The sequence below is a fragment of the Bufo gargarizans genome, chromosome 2 (genome assembly GCF_014858855.1).
Source record: "Bufo gargarizans isolate SCDJY-AF-19 chromosome 2, ASM1485885v1, whole genome shotgun sequence".
NCBI lineage: Eukaryota > Metazoa > Chordata > Amphibia > Anura > Bufonidae > Bufo > Bufo gargarizans.
Window position 1 is genome coordinate 455,793,794 of NC_058081.1, and position 16,460 is coordinate 455,810,253.

The 16,460-nt window shown below is 39.8% G+C and overlaps 1 protein-coding gene across 1 annotated transcript; it reads right to left on the minus strand.

The window, feature by feature from the left end:
* Window positions 1-13,763: 13,763 nt before the first annotated feature.
* LOC122926010 (protocadherin gamma-B1-like) lies at window positions 13,764-16,199 on the minus strand. The gene has a single exon (XM_044277402.1). The coding sequence runs from the start codon at window positions 16,197-16,199 to the stop codon at window positions 13,764-13,766; it is 2,436 nt and encodes an 811-aa protein (XP_044133337.1).
* Window positions 16,200-16,460: the final 261 nt, after the last annotated feature.

A 16,460-nucleotide genomic window follows, 5' to 3' on the forward strand; every position in this document is an offset into this window, starting at 1 on the left:
AAAAAACAACAACAAAAAACACCAGTAAGCAAAAAGTTAACGTTCAGTTCAAAAAGTTAAATAAAGTTTATATGTTCTGTTCAAAAGTTATTCTAAAGTTAATAAAATTTATTGTGTTGCGGCCTGGTTTTTTCTTTTTTTTTTTTTACCTTCCAGGTGGACCAACCGATCGACTAGCTGCAGCACTGATGTGCATTTTGACAGAAGCATTGATTTCTCCTCTGCAGTAAAAGATACGTTTGCCGAGGCATATGAGCTGAGGAGGTGGCGGTGTTCATATGCTTTGGCAAACACTTTGTATATATAAAAAAATCTAAAAAATCCCGGCAATGATTTATTCATCCACATCAATCTGTTGGGCGGAGCTCCTATGTCCTGGCAGACGCCTTTCCCCTCCTTTTTTTTTTGCCAGAGATTTTTTCATCCACATTGATCGATGCGAATGAAGAAGGCTGGACGGAAAAAAAAAATCTCATTCACCCGTATGATCAATATAAGGAGAATAGCAGAAACTCCTAATGCTGGCAATACATGTAATGATTGCGGAGACCCTCAAATGCCAGGGCAGTACAAACACCCCACAAATAACACCATTTTGAAAAGAAGACACCCCAAGGTATTCGCTGAGGGGCATATTGAGTCCATGAAAGATTGAAATTTTTGTCTCAAGTTAGCGGAAAGGGAGATTTTGTGAGAAAAAAATAAAAATAATCAATTTCCGCTAACTTGTGCCCCCAATTTTTTTTGGGCTGGCTATGAGCTGTGCGCTGCGATTGGCCAGCAGTGCAGCAAGGGACACGCCTCCTACAAGAAATCAGTCAGAGGGAGCGCAGACATCGGAGCCTATACCGGGCGAACGGAGCGGCGCCCAGGCATACTAGTAAGTGCAGGGGGACCCCTGGGCGCCGCTCTGCCCACTGAACTAGTTAGTTTTTAGTTTATACAGTAGTGAAAGGTCCTCTTTAAGCTTTAAATGAATTGTGTAAGCTAGTTTTAGATGTTGTGGGAAAAAATATTACAAATGGGGTGGAATTGGAATAAATTGAAATTCTCTAATCACAGTATTATATAGAGATTACTATATACTTTAAACTGTTCCATTCAGGGGCGTACATAGTAATCCTTAGTGTTGAGCGTGAATATTCGAATATCAAAATTTTATTGCGAATATTGGCACTTTGAGAAGTTGCTAATATTTAGAATATAGTGCTATATATTCGTTATATTTACATATATTATAATATATTATATATTCTAAATATATAATAATATATGTAAATATATTATGGCTAAAAACTTATATATATTGTATGTTTAAATTAAATTTAGCCTCTATTTCTGAAAAGTTTCTGATGGGATTCCAACTCACAACCGTCTACATTACAGCCCAGAATGTTAACCCCTTCACGACTGCAATCCGTATATATACGTGATAGCTGCACATGCCCCGTCCAGCTATCACATGTATAGACGTCATTGCAGTTCTTTAATCCAAGCGCTGCAAAGCGCTTGGATTAAAGCTTCTGCCCGTGTCCTGCTGCTGTCACGGACAGCATACAGTTCAGTAATGCCGGCAGGGGACCAATCAGAGTGGCCCCTTGCCGGCAATCGATCCAATTAGTTAGTCTGTGCAGACTAACCAATCGGATCGTGGCAGTGTTAAAATGACGGTTTCAGGCTCTGATCTGCGCTCTGCAGATCAGAGCCTGAAATCAGGTAATGTGTCCTGAAGCCCCCGATCTGTGCCCCCTTCTTGAAGCCCCCGATCTGTCCCCCCTTCTTGAAGCCCCCGATCTGTGCCCCCTTCTTAAAGCCCCCGATCTGTGCCCCATTCTTGTCTTTGTCCTTTTTCTTATCCTGCCCCCGATGCGGTACGCCCCCTCCTGCCCCGATCTATAATTTGTAAAATGCTGGCCCCCCTTTCCAGCGCTGCCCCCGATCGGTCTCCCTTCTGTGTGTGATGGTGGCGGCTCCATTCCTGAGCCGCCGCCATCAGCAGCATGTGTCATCTCTATGCTGACACTGCTGTAACCACATGGATGCCGCAGTAGCGGCATCCATGGGGTTAATAGAGGGAGGGGGCTTTGCAAAGGCGTCCGGTTGCCATGGCATAGGTGTCCGGTGCTGCCACCTACAGGGCATCTGATTGTATGATACTTTGCAATGCATACTTTCCATTAGGTGTCACCGCGTCCGTAACGACCATCTCTATAAATATATCACATCATCAACCCCATCCAATAAACACCATAATAAATAAAAAAATAAAAACGGGGTAAAAAAATAAGCCATTTTTGTCACTTTACATCACAAAAAGTGCAACACCAAGCGATCAAAAAGGCGTATATACCCCCAAATAGTACCAATCAAACCGTTACCTCATCCTGCAAAAAATGAGCCCATATTTAAGACAATCGCCCCAAAAATAAAAAAGCTATGGCTCTCAGACTATGGAGACACTAAAACATAATTTTTTTGGTTTAAAAAATGCTATTATTGTGTAAATCTTGAACAAATAAGAAAAAGTATACATATTGGGTATTGCCACGTCCATAACGATCTGCTCTATAAAACTGTCACATGACCTAACCCCTCAGATGAATGCTGTAAAACAAAAAAAAACTGTTCCAAAACAGCCAACTTTTTGGCCACCTTGCGTGGATTAATGAATGATCAAAAAATCATATGTACCCAAAAATGGTACCAATAAAAACCTCAACTCTTTCTGCAAAAAACGAGTCCCTGCACAAGACGATCGGTAGAAAAAAAAAAGCATATGGCGTTCAGAAAACCAAGCCAGCAAAATCTGCATTCCAAAAACCATACGGTATTCCTTTCCTTCTGCGACCTGCCATGCGCCCTTACATCAGTTTACGACCACATGTGGGGTGTTTCTGTAAACCGCTGAATCAGAGTAATACATATTGAGTTTTGTTTGGCTGTTAGCCCTTAATGTGTTAAAGAAAAAAATTTAATAAAATAGAAAATCTGCTAAAAAAGTGAAATTTAGAAATTTCATCTCCATTTTTCTTTAATTCTTGTGGAACACCTAAAGGGTTAATAACGTTTGTAAAATTGGTTTCAAGTAACTTGAGTGGTGTAGTTTCTACAATGGGGTCATTTATGGGGGGTTTCCACTATGTAAGCCCCACAAAGTGACTTCAGACCTTAACTGGTCCTTAAAAAGTGCGTTTTGGAAATTTTCGTAAACATTTTAAGAATTGCTTCTAAACTTCTAAGCCTTGTAACGTCCTAAAAAAATTAAATAACATTTCCAAAATGATGCCAACATAAAGTAGACATATGGGGAATGTTATGTAATAAACATTTTATGAGGTATCACTTTCTGTTTTAGAAGCAGAGAAATTAAAATTTAGAAAATTGCAAATTTAGATTTTTTTGGGGTAAATTTGGGATTTTTTCATAAATAAAGGTGATATATATTGACTCAAATTTATGACTGTCATGAAGTACAATGTGTCACGAGAAAACAATCTCAGAATGGCTTGGATAAGTAAAAGTGTTCCAAAGCTATTACCATATAAAGTGAAGCATGTCAGATTTGTAAATTTTGACCTGGACACTGGGGCATCAATGAAAGGGTTAATCACTACACTATAGAGGAAAAATATGGTTGACACCTCAGTCGTGCACTCCTGACCAGCTTGTCTGCCCCATAAGCTGATTTTAATTAGTGTGAGTATATAGCTTAGCCTGCTCTCCCTCATTCACTGGAAGCCATTTGGCACCAGGAGAGGTATAGTGTGGACTCTCATTGCATTCTTTGGTGGCCATTTGGCACCAGGAGTGGTGTGGATTGGGCCTGGCATGCATGTTGGTACCTGCATTCCTTGGATATAACAGAGGCCATTTTGGCACCAAAGATGACAGAAATTAAAGCAGGCCCAGCATACATGTGGAACCTACACTCCCTGAATTGTATGGTAGCCGTCTTGGCACATAACAGGTAGAATTTAGTGTTAGGAACCCATCTTACAGAGATCGCCTTGACTTGCGGCAGACAGGCTCAAATAATTTTGTACAAAATGATTTGCCAAGCATCTCTAATTTATAAGTATAGCACTAGCAATTATTATGCATTTTTGTACTTTATTTGGTTTGCAGAGAGCTGTTGCATTGCATGTTTTGTTTTACATTGTTGTTCTCAGCCATAGCAACATGCCCCTGCGCATTGAGATGTGCTGACTGACCCCCTTTTTCTCTAAAATAGGAGACTTCTGCTGTATAGGAATACGTATATAGATTTCAAATCCCACCAGAAGATTTTCATAAATAGAGGCTAAATTAGATTTAAATACACTGGGTGTCCCCAAGCACTAACTCCATATATGGACATAGCTATATATGGAGTCGGAGCAGGGACTCCTAAGCCGAACTAGAATCCTGACACCCTCCCCTCTTCAGAGCAGGGGGTGCCTAGTTTAATGCTTGGGTTCTCCCATTGACTTTCATTGTGCTTGGGTGCTCTGTAGAGCACCCAAGCATCGGGAAGTGTTCTAATCAAGCACACAAGCAATTTGGTGCTCGGCCAACACTACTATACACACTGCATCTATTATACCTTGCACCTCACATATCAGTACACTGCTGTATATACTACATACCTGTACACACTGCATCTACTATACATCATACCTCACATATCAGTACACTGCTGTATATACTATATTTGTACACATTGTATCTATTATACCTTGTACCTCACATATCAGTACACTGCTGTATATACTATATATCTATACTCACTGCATCTATTATACCTCATACCTCAAGTATCAGGACATTGCTGTATGTGCTATATATCAGTACACACTCCATTATACCTTGTACCTAACATTATTAGTACACCAAAGGCTCCATAGAGATGAGCTGAAATGTTGCATTGCATTTAATAAAGATCAACTTTTTTTTCACTGAAGACCGGAGTGCTGCCTTTTTTTCTCTGTTGACTGTGGATTTGTTTTGTTCGGAATTCAACAAGGATCTTGCACCTGGCATCCTTGGAGTGCTGCTATAAGTTATTTGGTTTTATATATATATATATATATATATATATATATATGAGTGAGGAATGAGCAAAACAGGGCATATGTGGTGAGAAAAGGAAGAGAGAAGTGGAGGACCTCCTCTTACTACTCCATTCCAGTCTGTATGGATCAATGCAGAGCTAATTGTGAACTTCTAATACTTGCTATTAGGGGTTGAAGGACCTGTGATGATGTCATCACAGGTCCTGGCAGATGTACCTTTCAAACCTAGGAACTACACATTTTTGGTGCAGTTCTTTTGCAAGGTCCTGCAAGACCTATGATGTTAAAGATGATGTCATCAAAGGTCCTGGCAGATGCATTGTTCTAACCTGACAACTACACTTTACACCTTGCAGCTCCCTTTCAGAAAAATAAAAAAGTTATAGCTCTTGGAAGGCAACAATAATCAAAGGTAAAAAAAGGAGTTCCGGCACTGGATAATTATTTGTTGCGTTGTCTTTATTTTCTATTTTACATTAGGTTATATATGATGGACATCACCTCCCGCCACCTCTTGTTAGGTCGACATGTTTCGAACTGCAATGTTCTTAATCATAACACTGTGGTGTATCCGGTTTCAGGGAATCTTATGGACCTCATCCTCCAATAGAAGGTTACTCAGAGAAAAGGGTGGAAAATAAATCTGGATAGTGGGGGAAGGGCACACAGACCAGGTGAAGGGGAGGAACAGGAAAGTAATAGAAGGAGGAGAGAGCTATGATCTCTGAACCGAACACATCACACCCAGAATCCTATGACACCAGCTATATATATACATTGTGCAAAACATATGTACAGGGTGGGCCAGTTATATGGATACACCTTAATAAAATGGGAATGGTTGGTGATATTAACTTCCTGTTTGTGGCACATTAGTGTATGTGAGGGGGGAAACTTTTCAAGATGGGTGGTGACCATGGCGGCCATTTTGAATTTGGCCATTTTGAATCCAACTTTTGTTTTTCAATAGGAAGAGGGTCATGTGACACATCAAACTTATTGGGAATTTCACAAGAAAAACAATGGTGTGCTTGGTTTTAACATAACTTTATTCTTTCATTAGTTATTTACAAGTTTCTGACCACTATAAAATGTGTTCAATGTGCTGCCCATTGTGTTGGATTGTCAATGCAACTCTCTTCTCCCATTCTTCACACACTGATAGCAACACCGCAGGAGAAATGCTAGCACATGCTTCCAGTATCCGTAGTTTCAGCTGCTGCACATCTCGTATCTTCACAGCATATAACCCTCTTCCTATTGAAATACTAAAGTTGGATTCAAAATGTCCGACTTCAAAATGGCAGCCATGGTCACCACCCATCTTGAAAAGTTTCCCCCCTCACATATACTAATGTGCCACAAACAGGAAGTTAACATCACCAACCATTCCCATTTTATTAAGGTGTATCCATATAAATGGCCCGCCCTGTATTTATTGCAATAAGCATAAGTAGAAAAACCAGCAAATTCAAGTACAGCTAAATATCTCCATATGTATTTAACAGTTAACAACATTCTGTGTTCTTTAAAATAAATGCACATATATCTGGACTTTATCATCAAAGGTCCTTTAGCTTTTGGAAGATAGACCAGAGCAATTAAGGGGTGGGGCCTCTCTTCCACTGCAGGCCCCCCTTCCTCATGGGCCCCACAGCAGCTGTGTGGTCTGCCAATATAGTAGGCACATCCTTGCTTCCATTACATGTTACAATTGTACATACTACAATTCAGTAGTATATACCACATTTTTTTGCATGACATTTAATCATGTGTGATACTGTCTAATGAGCTGTGTGTATCTAATCCTATTGTGTGATACTGTCTGCTAAGCTGTGTATCTCATCCTGTCATGTGTAATACTGTCTGATGAGCTGGTGTATCTAATTCTATCATGTTTTATACTGTCTGCTAATCATCTTTCTCTAATAATATTCCCTGTGATACTGCTAAGGTGGGCCAAGGATGATACTGACAGTGGAGCTGTGTATCTAATCCTGACAGGTGTGATATTGTTTGCTGAGCTGTGTCTAATCCTGTCATAGAGTTTGTGATATTGTCTGCAAGGGCATGTATCTAATCTTATTTACTAGACGGGACATTACGTGTTTAAAACGATGTCCGTCTAGTAACTGATATATCTAGCTGAATACTGTTAGATGTTTCGTTGCGATTCGCGTGGAGTCTTCTGTTAGCCTTTTCGGTAATTATTGGTCATCATGCGCATTATTACAGCCAGATTGTTTTCTTTACCTACATGATACAGTCAGATTTTGAATGCAAATATACCCTATACCACCGGCGTATACACAACAGGCAATTTGCTATTGGTATACTCTGGAGATATTCGGGGGTGTCTGTTTCAAGACAGATTGAAGGCTAATTCAGAGACCGTTGTATGCGCAAGCTCGTCACTTCCTTTTTTCCAGTGTTGTTTTATTGCGCAGCTTTACACAATAGATCATTGTATGCGCTCAGCACCTCTACACTATTTTAAGGATTGGTTACCCCTGCTGAGGGATTAGCCTATATTTGGTTTCTCTGGTCTTATTAGAAGGTCCAGTGATAGGTGTTTAACTGTCATTACGAAGTCACAACTCGATATAATGTATGCGATTGATTACCTTCTTTAATTATATCGCAGTTCAGGATTTTCTCAAGTTTTACTAGACGAGACATGGCGTAACCGAATTGATGTCCTTCTAGTAACTGATTATTTAACTGTTTACTGTTAAATGCCTAGTTGTGTCTCACGTAGTGTCTTTTGTTGGCCATGAGGGGAATTAGTTGTCATTTCGCGCTTTAACATAGTCCGATTAGGTTCTTTATTCGCATGATATAGTCGCATTTAGACCTCAAAATTCCTGGTATCACCGGCTTATGCGCATCAGGCGATTTTGCTTTTGGTATACTCAGGTGATATTCGGTCACAGCTGCTCAAGGCAGGTCTTAGGCTATCTCAGCGACCGTGGTTATGCGCAGGCCCATCACTTCCTTCTTCCAGTAGTGTTCTATTGCACATTTTTAGGCGATAGGTCTTTATATGTACTCAGCGCCTCTGAAGTATTTGCATAATTAATTACACCGGGTGATATTCTAACCTGTACATTGTTCCTGGACTTATTTGTTGGTCCAGAGAGAGGTGGATAGTCGACACTACGTGAACGTAACCTGGTATCAGAATCTTAGAGGTATCTTGTGAGTCAGGAACTCAGGAAGATGTTATAAGCTATATAATGTAACAGGTTGCTCACACTCATGCAATTTTATACTGTATAGATGTGGTCATACTACAAGAGGTCTGTATAATTACCCTGTGGCCGACTCTCGGTTTGGCGTTCCCCGTGTAGGTCCAGTTTATACGTACTCTGGGACCTTTAGTTTCTCCCCCCTTTTCCCGCAAACCGTAGTTGGGACCCTCGAGGCCACTATCTCGATGGCCACTGCCCTCTAATGTATATTTTAGTCGACTTCTTGACTGACTGACCGGCCATATTCGACCTTTAATGCCGGGTCCAAAATAGGCGAATGCCATTTTTCCCCCTTACTGGAGTCCCTCGGGACCCTTATGTAGTTTCCAATTTTTCTTTGTTTGTTTTAACTATAGTGATTAACTGTTTTCGCAAGTCTTTCATTGTGTGGAGCACTATCCATCCGAGACAGGTCACTCCATCATTTGGACTTCAACCTTTTCCCTGGCTGAGTCATCCCACTATTAAGTATTATACTCAAATTTTCATTTTGACTAATATACAGACACGCATGCTTCAGCATTTTTGTCCTTTCTCCTTGTTCCCATGATGGCTCTTAAAATTGCCTCCTATAACGTAAAAGGTTGCAACTCGCCTTCTAAACGAAGCCAGATTTTAGGAATTTTGAGAAAGGATAAAGCTAATATTGTTTTCCTACAGGAGACCCACTTCAAGTCCCAGCACTTCCCAAATTTGTCTTATTCCTATTTCTCCAACTGGTATCACTGTGGCTCTCCTACATCTAATTCCAAAGGAGTAAGCATTGGGTTCCAGAGCAAAGTACCTTTCATCCTAGAGGACCAGCTGAGTGACCCAGAGGGTCGTTTCATAATGGTCAAAGGGAAGATAGGGCAACATCTATACACTTTCATAAATCTGTATGCTCCGAACACGCGACAGATTCCTTGGATTAAATCTGTATTAGCAAAATCAGAGCCATTCAGAGACGGTGTTACGGTAATGGGAGGGGACTTAAATCTTGTCCTGAATCCGCTGATAGATTCCTCCTCGCATAAATCTGTCCAATCCCAAAAAGGTATCCGTTCCCTTACGCGGACACTATCAAAAGCACACTTAATTGATGCCTGGCGAACTATTCATCCAGACTCCAAGGACTATACCTTTTTCTCACCAATGCATAAGTCCTATCACCGCCTGGACTATCTGTTTATTTCAAGGGAACATCTTCAGCTTTGCTCCGAGGCGGCTATAGGGTCCATTATCCTTTCAGATCATGCCCCAATATACCTTCACGTAAAACCCCCTCTTACCCATAAACCCACCAGTCATTGGCGATTCAATGAGTTGCTCATAAGTGCTCAAGATACCAGAACCAAACTACAGCACCTTCTAGAAGAATACTTTAATATTAACTGTACCCCTGGGGTTTCCTCACAAATTATCTGGGACGCCCATAAAGCGTTCATTAGGGGCCACTGTATCAGTCTGGGGTCACATCTTAAGAAGGAAAGGCAAAAAATGATAGATTCTTTACACACCAAAATTGCGTCTTTAGAAAGTGCTCATAAAAGATCTCTGTTGGAAGCTCACTTACAAGAATTGTCGGTGAGCAGAGCCTCCCTCAGAAATCTTTTAAATATGGCATCAGCTAAGCCCTTCCTACATTCCCAATATAAAATGTTCGCTCATGGGAACAAAGCCTCCCGCTACATGATGTCTAGACTCAAGAGTAGGAAGTCAAATAACTATATACACAAGCTGAAAACTCCAGAAGGTGGATTTACCTTTGAGCCAAACAAAATCGCCTCATTGTTTAGGGACTACTACCAATCTCTTTACAACCTTGATTCCTCGCGCTCTCTCTCGGGTAGTACAGATTCTCTGACGCCCTTGGGTTCATATATAGAGAGCTTGGCACTCCCCAAGATTTCGGAACAGGATAAAATTCAATTAGCTTCCCCTTTCTCCCATGATGAAATTTTAGATGCGATAAAAAATTCCCCCAGAGGAAAATGCCCCGGTCCGGACGGACTCCCAACTCCTTATTATTTGTCCTTCCAGGAGGTATTGATCCCTCATCTCCTGCCAATTTATAATGATTCCCTACGTGGTGTTCCCCTATCTGCTGACATGACCAAGGCCCACATTACGTTAATTCCTAAAGAGGGTAAAGGCCACTCCTTGTGTCTCAATTATAGGCCTATTTCCCTTCTCAATATAGATTTAAAGATTCTAGCTAAAATGTTAGCAAACCGACTGGTGAAATTGCTCCCCTCGCTCATTCATAGAGACCAAGTAGGCTTCGTGAAACATAGGGAGGGGAAAGACAATACTGCACAAATTCTTAACATTATCCATTATGTCAAAAGGAAAAACCTCCCCTTAGTCCTTCTTAGCACAGACGCTGAGAAGGCATTTGACAGAGTCAAATGGTCCTTTATGTACTCAGCGCTACGTATCCGAAACATTCCTCCCTCTTTTATCTGTGCCATAGAAGCTATGTACTCGCAGGCTTCCGCCTCAGTTAGAGTGAATGACACATTGTCGGCCCCCTTTGTAATACGAAATGGCACTCGCCAGGGCTGCCCCCTCTCCCCTTTGTTATTTATCCTCGCCCTTGAACCTTTTCTTCAGACCATTCGGATGGATGGGGACATCCAGGGAATATCTCTGGGGGACCAACAACATAAAGTCGCCGCTTTTGCGGATGATATTCTTTTAGTGATCAGTAACCCCCAAGTGGCTCTTCCAAAGATATATGGCCATCTGGAAACTTATGGATTACTTTCGAATTTCAAAGTTAATCACAATAAGTCTCTGATAATCTCCACTGGCATCAAAAACTCAGTCAAGTCTCACCTAGAAGCTTGCTCGCCTTTTAATTGGTCATCCCCCTACATATCCTATTTAGGGATTAAAATTAGTACAGACCCTGGCCATCTCTTTGGCCTGAATTATATCCCTCTCCAGAACAAGCTGGCGGAAGATATAAATTTCCTGGATGTCCCTACGCTTTCGTGGTTCGGAAGGAAAAATATTTTACTCTCGCTCATTCTTCCTAAACTTACCTACCTTCAACAGACACTGCCCATCCATGTCCCCTCCTCCTATTACTCCAAACTCAAATCTATGTTTAGGTCTTTCATATGGAATTAAAAAAAAGGCTAGATTGTCATATAAACTGCTGTCCTACCCGAGAGAGAGAGGAGGTATATCGCTACCAGACCCGGAATTGTATGGTCGGGCCATCCTACTTACTAGAGCAATAGACTGGCTAGTGGCACCTGGACACAAATCCTGGGTCTCGATGGAAGAATCGTTGCTGGGGACTCCTTTCAAGGCAACCCTTTTGGGTCGTATGACCCAGATACCTTCACACCCCGATTTTTCCCCCACCATGAAAGCCACCCTTCAGGCCTGGTACTCCCTACAAAATACCCCTTTAAATTCACCACTCCCGTCACCTATCTTAACCGTAGCGGATATATGCCACTTGGCCCCCAAAGCCCTAAGGGACAGCCTTCCCACTGAAATTAAAAGGTCCTCAGTGAAATTGGTGGACTTGTACAGGGACGGCCAACTAATTTCCTTGAAAGATATGAAAGATCTTCTAAGGGTCCCTGGTTCAGGCTTCTTAGGTCTTCATTTTATACAGGCCTACATATCTCAAATTGCCCATCTGCATACCCTGTTAAGGCCCATTACCTGGTGTGAGCACATAATTAATCAAGTCCCCCCGCCCCAAAAGATGTTCTCGCAGTGGTATAAGAGGTTGAGAACCCCTCAATTTGCCTCAACGCCGGCTTTTATTAGGCTATGGGAGAAAGATTTAGGTAAATGCTTAACGACGGTTGATACCACTACTGTTTTCAATTCCTCTCATAAGGCCTCGAGATGTGTCAAAATCCAGGAAAACTATTACAAAATAATCACAAGGTGGTATAAAACCCCTGACAAAACTTGTCTGTATTCGGCTTCAGCATCTGATACCTGCTGGAGATGCCTGACTCAGAGAGGCACCTTTTTTCACATCTGGTGGTCCTGCCCATTATTGTCCATATGGTGGGAAAAAGTATTCCAAACCAGTAATGAAATTTGTGGTTCTAACATTATTACATCTCCCGAAGCGGCTCTCCTAAACCTCTTTCCAAGAGATCCTCTTCCCCCAAATTTGCCACTGTTCAAACACCTTATAAATGCTGCAAAACTACTGATCCCCCTAAAGTGGCTTTCCTCCGAGGTTCCCTCAATGGAACAATGGTTGCAGAAGATTGATCAGATTTATAGATTAGAGGAACTATCCTCTTGGGAAATGAGATCGCACCACAAGTTTCTGAGGTCTTGGGATAAATGGATTTCCTTTAGAGGCTATCAGTCAGTTCTAACCAGTTAACCTTTGTCTTATATAAGACACTTGGAGGACCTAGTGGCGCACAGTTTGATTTCCTTTATCGTGACCTGTCTCGGATATGGAAATACGCGATACACGGAGACCCCTCGTAATGGGAATAATTGATGTCCATCTTTCAGAGAATCTCCTGTGTACTTATTATATGATCTGTATCTTGGATACATTTTTGCTTTATATACATTGCAATGCCTGACCTTCAGTTTATACTGTGTTATACTGTTTTAATTTTACTATGTAAGAAGTGTGGAGGCTTGTCTTCCCTCCAACACTCCTATTCTGTACTTCGCTGCTTTGCTAAATAAAGTATGATTTAAAAAAAAAAAAAAAAAGTTATGTGTACCCCAAAATTACGCCATTAAAAACTACAACTTATCTTGCAAAAAAACAAGCCCTCATACAGCTACATAGATGGAAAAATTAAAAAGTTATAGCTCTTGGAAGGCAACAATGAAAAAAGGAACAAAAACACTTGGTCAGTAAGGCCTAAAACAGATTGGTCGTTAGGGGTTTAAAGGTCAATGATCCCAGATTAAAATATGTCTGCAACTAGAATCTCTCTAAAAAGTGGTGCAAATTGACCTAATTTGACAAAACTAGAGCTTCAACAACTTTTTATGACTTGGTATTAAAGGGGTTGGAAGGGACAGTGATTCACGGGAAATAAGGTGTGGCTTAAGATGCAACATTTTTCTCCTAAATTTCACCATTATTCTGCCTTACAATTCTGTCTCAAAGTAAGTATAGACCTAGACAAAAGTATCTATCACTGCACCACATTTATCATGTAGTCTGAGCAACTATGATAAATAGGAGGTTTAGATAGCCTGTCTAAGTCTGTGTATGTTAGAAAAAAATATATTTCATAGTAAGGACCCAGTTCCAATATGCTGATATTTTAGAAGCCAAAAAAAAATTATATATATTATATATATATATATATATATATATATATATATTCTACGATAGAAAGAACAATACATTATAATAAGAAAGCAACTAATTTGAAGAATATTACTTACAAACAATTTACATTAATTTAGTATAATCATATTTCTAAGTATAAAATCAGAAAACTATTTAGAATAAATGTCAACATCTAAATACCTGCTCAATACTGTTAGGAGGGAAGTCAAGGCTTACAGGATCATTCATAGCTGTTGAATTGTCTGTGTCTATGAGATTGTCTGTGGGGACGTTCTGCAGTGGTTTCAGATAAGCAATTTCATTCTGCTTTGAGTCCAGAGTCACACACACATCATATGAGATTGGGAAAGGTAAACTTGTATCACTGATCTCAGAAGGACATCCCAGGGTGAATTGAGGGTACACATTTCGATTATATGCTCCAAAAGTAGTTGGGGTATTGGTGTTTTTGCATTTGAAAATGACCGTAATGATAACAGTAATAATGAATAAACAAGAAATCAGAGCTATGGATATGACTAGATAGAAAGTTACATTAGATGTCTTGTCTGAATTTGTTGGTTGTCTTCTTATCTCTGGTATAACTTGCTGAAAATTCTCTGCAACAACCAAATTCAAAGTAACTGTAGATGACAGTGATGGGGATCCATTATCCTTCACCAGAACCACAAGTTTCTGCCTTAAATTATCAACATCTTGGAGATCTCTTAAAATCTTTATTTCACCAGTATATTGGCCAATGGTGAATAAAGATGAATCAGGAACCTGTAGTAAGTGATAGGAGAGCCAGGCATTGTGTCCAGAGTCAGCATCCACTGCAATCACTTTGGTGACCAGAAAACCTTTCTCAGCAAAGTGAGGAATAAACTCAAATAATGTTGATCCTTCGGTGTCTGGTGATGGGTAGAGAATCTTAGGAGCATTATCATTCTTATCAATGATACATATCCTCACTGTGACATTACTGCCTAGAGGAGGAGATCCACTGTCTTTAGCCATCACCTGGAACTGAAATTCCCTCAACTGTTCATAGTCAAAAGATTGCTGGGCATAGAGAACACCAGTCATTGAGTTCATGGAAACATATGAAGATAACTGAATATTATCAATGTTGTTCACAATGCTGTATGTAATTTTCCCATTATCACCTCGGTCAAGATCTGAAGCAAGAATATTTTGTATTGAAGTACCAGGTTGATTATTTTCTATAATGTAGACAATGTAGTTCATTCTCTCAAAAACTGGAACATTGTCATTCACATCTGAAATAGTTAACTGAATATTTTTGTTGGTAGACAGAGGAGGAGTTCCTTTATCCATACATTGAATTGTAACATTATATCCAGAATTCTTTTCTCGGTCCATGCTAGTTGCAGTTACAAGTTTATAATAGTTACTAGATGATGGCAACAGTTGAAATTCCTTTATATCTGAGTTCAAACAAACAACTTCTCCATTTATTCCTGAATCCAGGTCATGAACATTAATTATTGCTATGACAGTACCCGGAGCAGAATCTTCTGGAAGTGTTTTTGCAAGAGTGGTAACTGTTATATCAGGAGCATTATCATTCACATCAATCACTTGTATTGATACCTTGCAATGTGTGACAAGACCTCCACCATCTTTAGCTTCTACAGTCATTTCATAGCTATCTGCTGCTTCATAATCTAAATTACCTATTATCTTCATGTCACCTTTTAGGCGATCTATAGAAAATAGTTCATTAGCTTTTTCGGGAATGTGACTAAAAGAATAAGTCACTAAGCCATTTGTACCTTCATCTTCATCAGTTGCATTTAACTGAACTACTAAAAGGCCAATAGGTGCATTTTCAGATATTTTATAGTGATTTATGGCTTGAGTAAAAGTTGGAAAGTTGTCATTAACATCTTGAACAGTGATCTTAATTATAGCAGTGCCAGATTTTGGAGGTTTACCCCCATCAAAAGCAGTTAAAATTAAATCATAGAAATTCTGCTTTTCTCTGTCTAATGATTTTTCAAGTATAATTTCTGGATTTCGAATTCCATCATTAGTGGTTTGTTCCCCAAGTGTAAAGTATTCATTACTACTAAGAGTATAACTCTGAATAGAATACATGTCCAGATCTGGATCTTGTGCATTTCCTAATGGAAAATGTACTCTGGGAACAGACGACTCACTGATTCCTATTTCAAAATACTTTTTAGAAAATGTTGGTGCATTATCATTTACATCCTGGATTTCTATAGAGATTGTGTAAAAATGTAAAGGGTTTTCAATTACAGCTTCTAGGTTTATAAAACAGCTAAGTTTAGTCCCACATAATGTTTCTCTATCAATTCTCTCTGATACAATTAAATCTCCATTTTCCAATATGATATTGAAATATTGCTTTGTGCCATGAGATACAATTTGAAATTTTCTAAATGCAAGTTCATTTACACTAACTCCAAGATCTTTTGCTACATTGCCAACGACTGATCCTTTTTTTAGTTCTTCAGGTATTGAATATTGTAATTGGCATGAGATATCCCTGGACCAAAATGATACAAGACAAAGTAATACTTGCCATATTATTGTCCATTGAAATCCTTGGAGTCTTGTGTTTTGTTGCATTGTTAGCAGGATATTTAATATAGGCTGTTTCAGATGAAACTACAATGGAATTCCAAGACTTAAGGTTCTTGAGCAGCCGAAAAGAGTAAAGCAAATCACAAGATGTATTGAAGAATAAATGCAGGAGTTTCTAGAGATATATGCTATGAGGCTGCATTTTTTCCCTCATTCAGCTAGAATGGAAAATACTACAGTCTTATGGCGGCACTCAGAGTTCAAATTGAGGTACTGCAAGTACCAGTGAAAAGTATTTTCTTTTCA

Bases quoted from the DNA above. Each gene is read 5' to 3' on its own strand.
- LOC122926010 (XM_044277402.1), bottom strand. From the start codon at position 16,199: ATGCAACAAAACACAAGACTCCAAGGATTTCAATGGACAATAATATGG.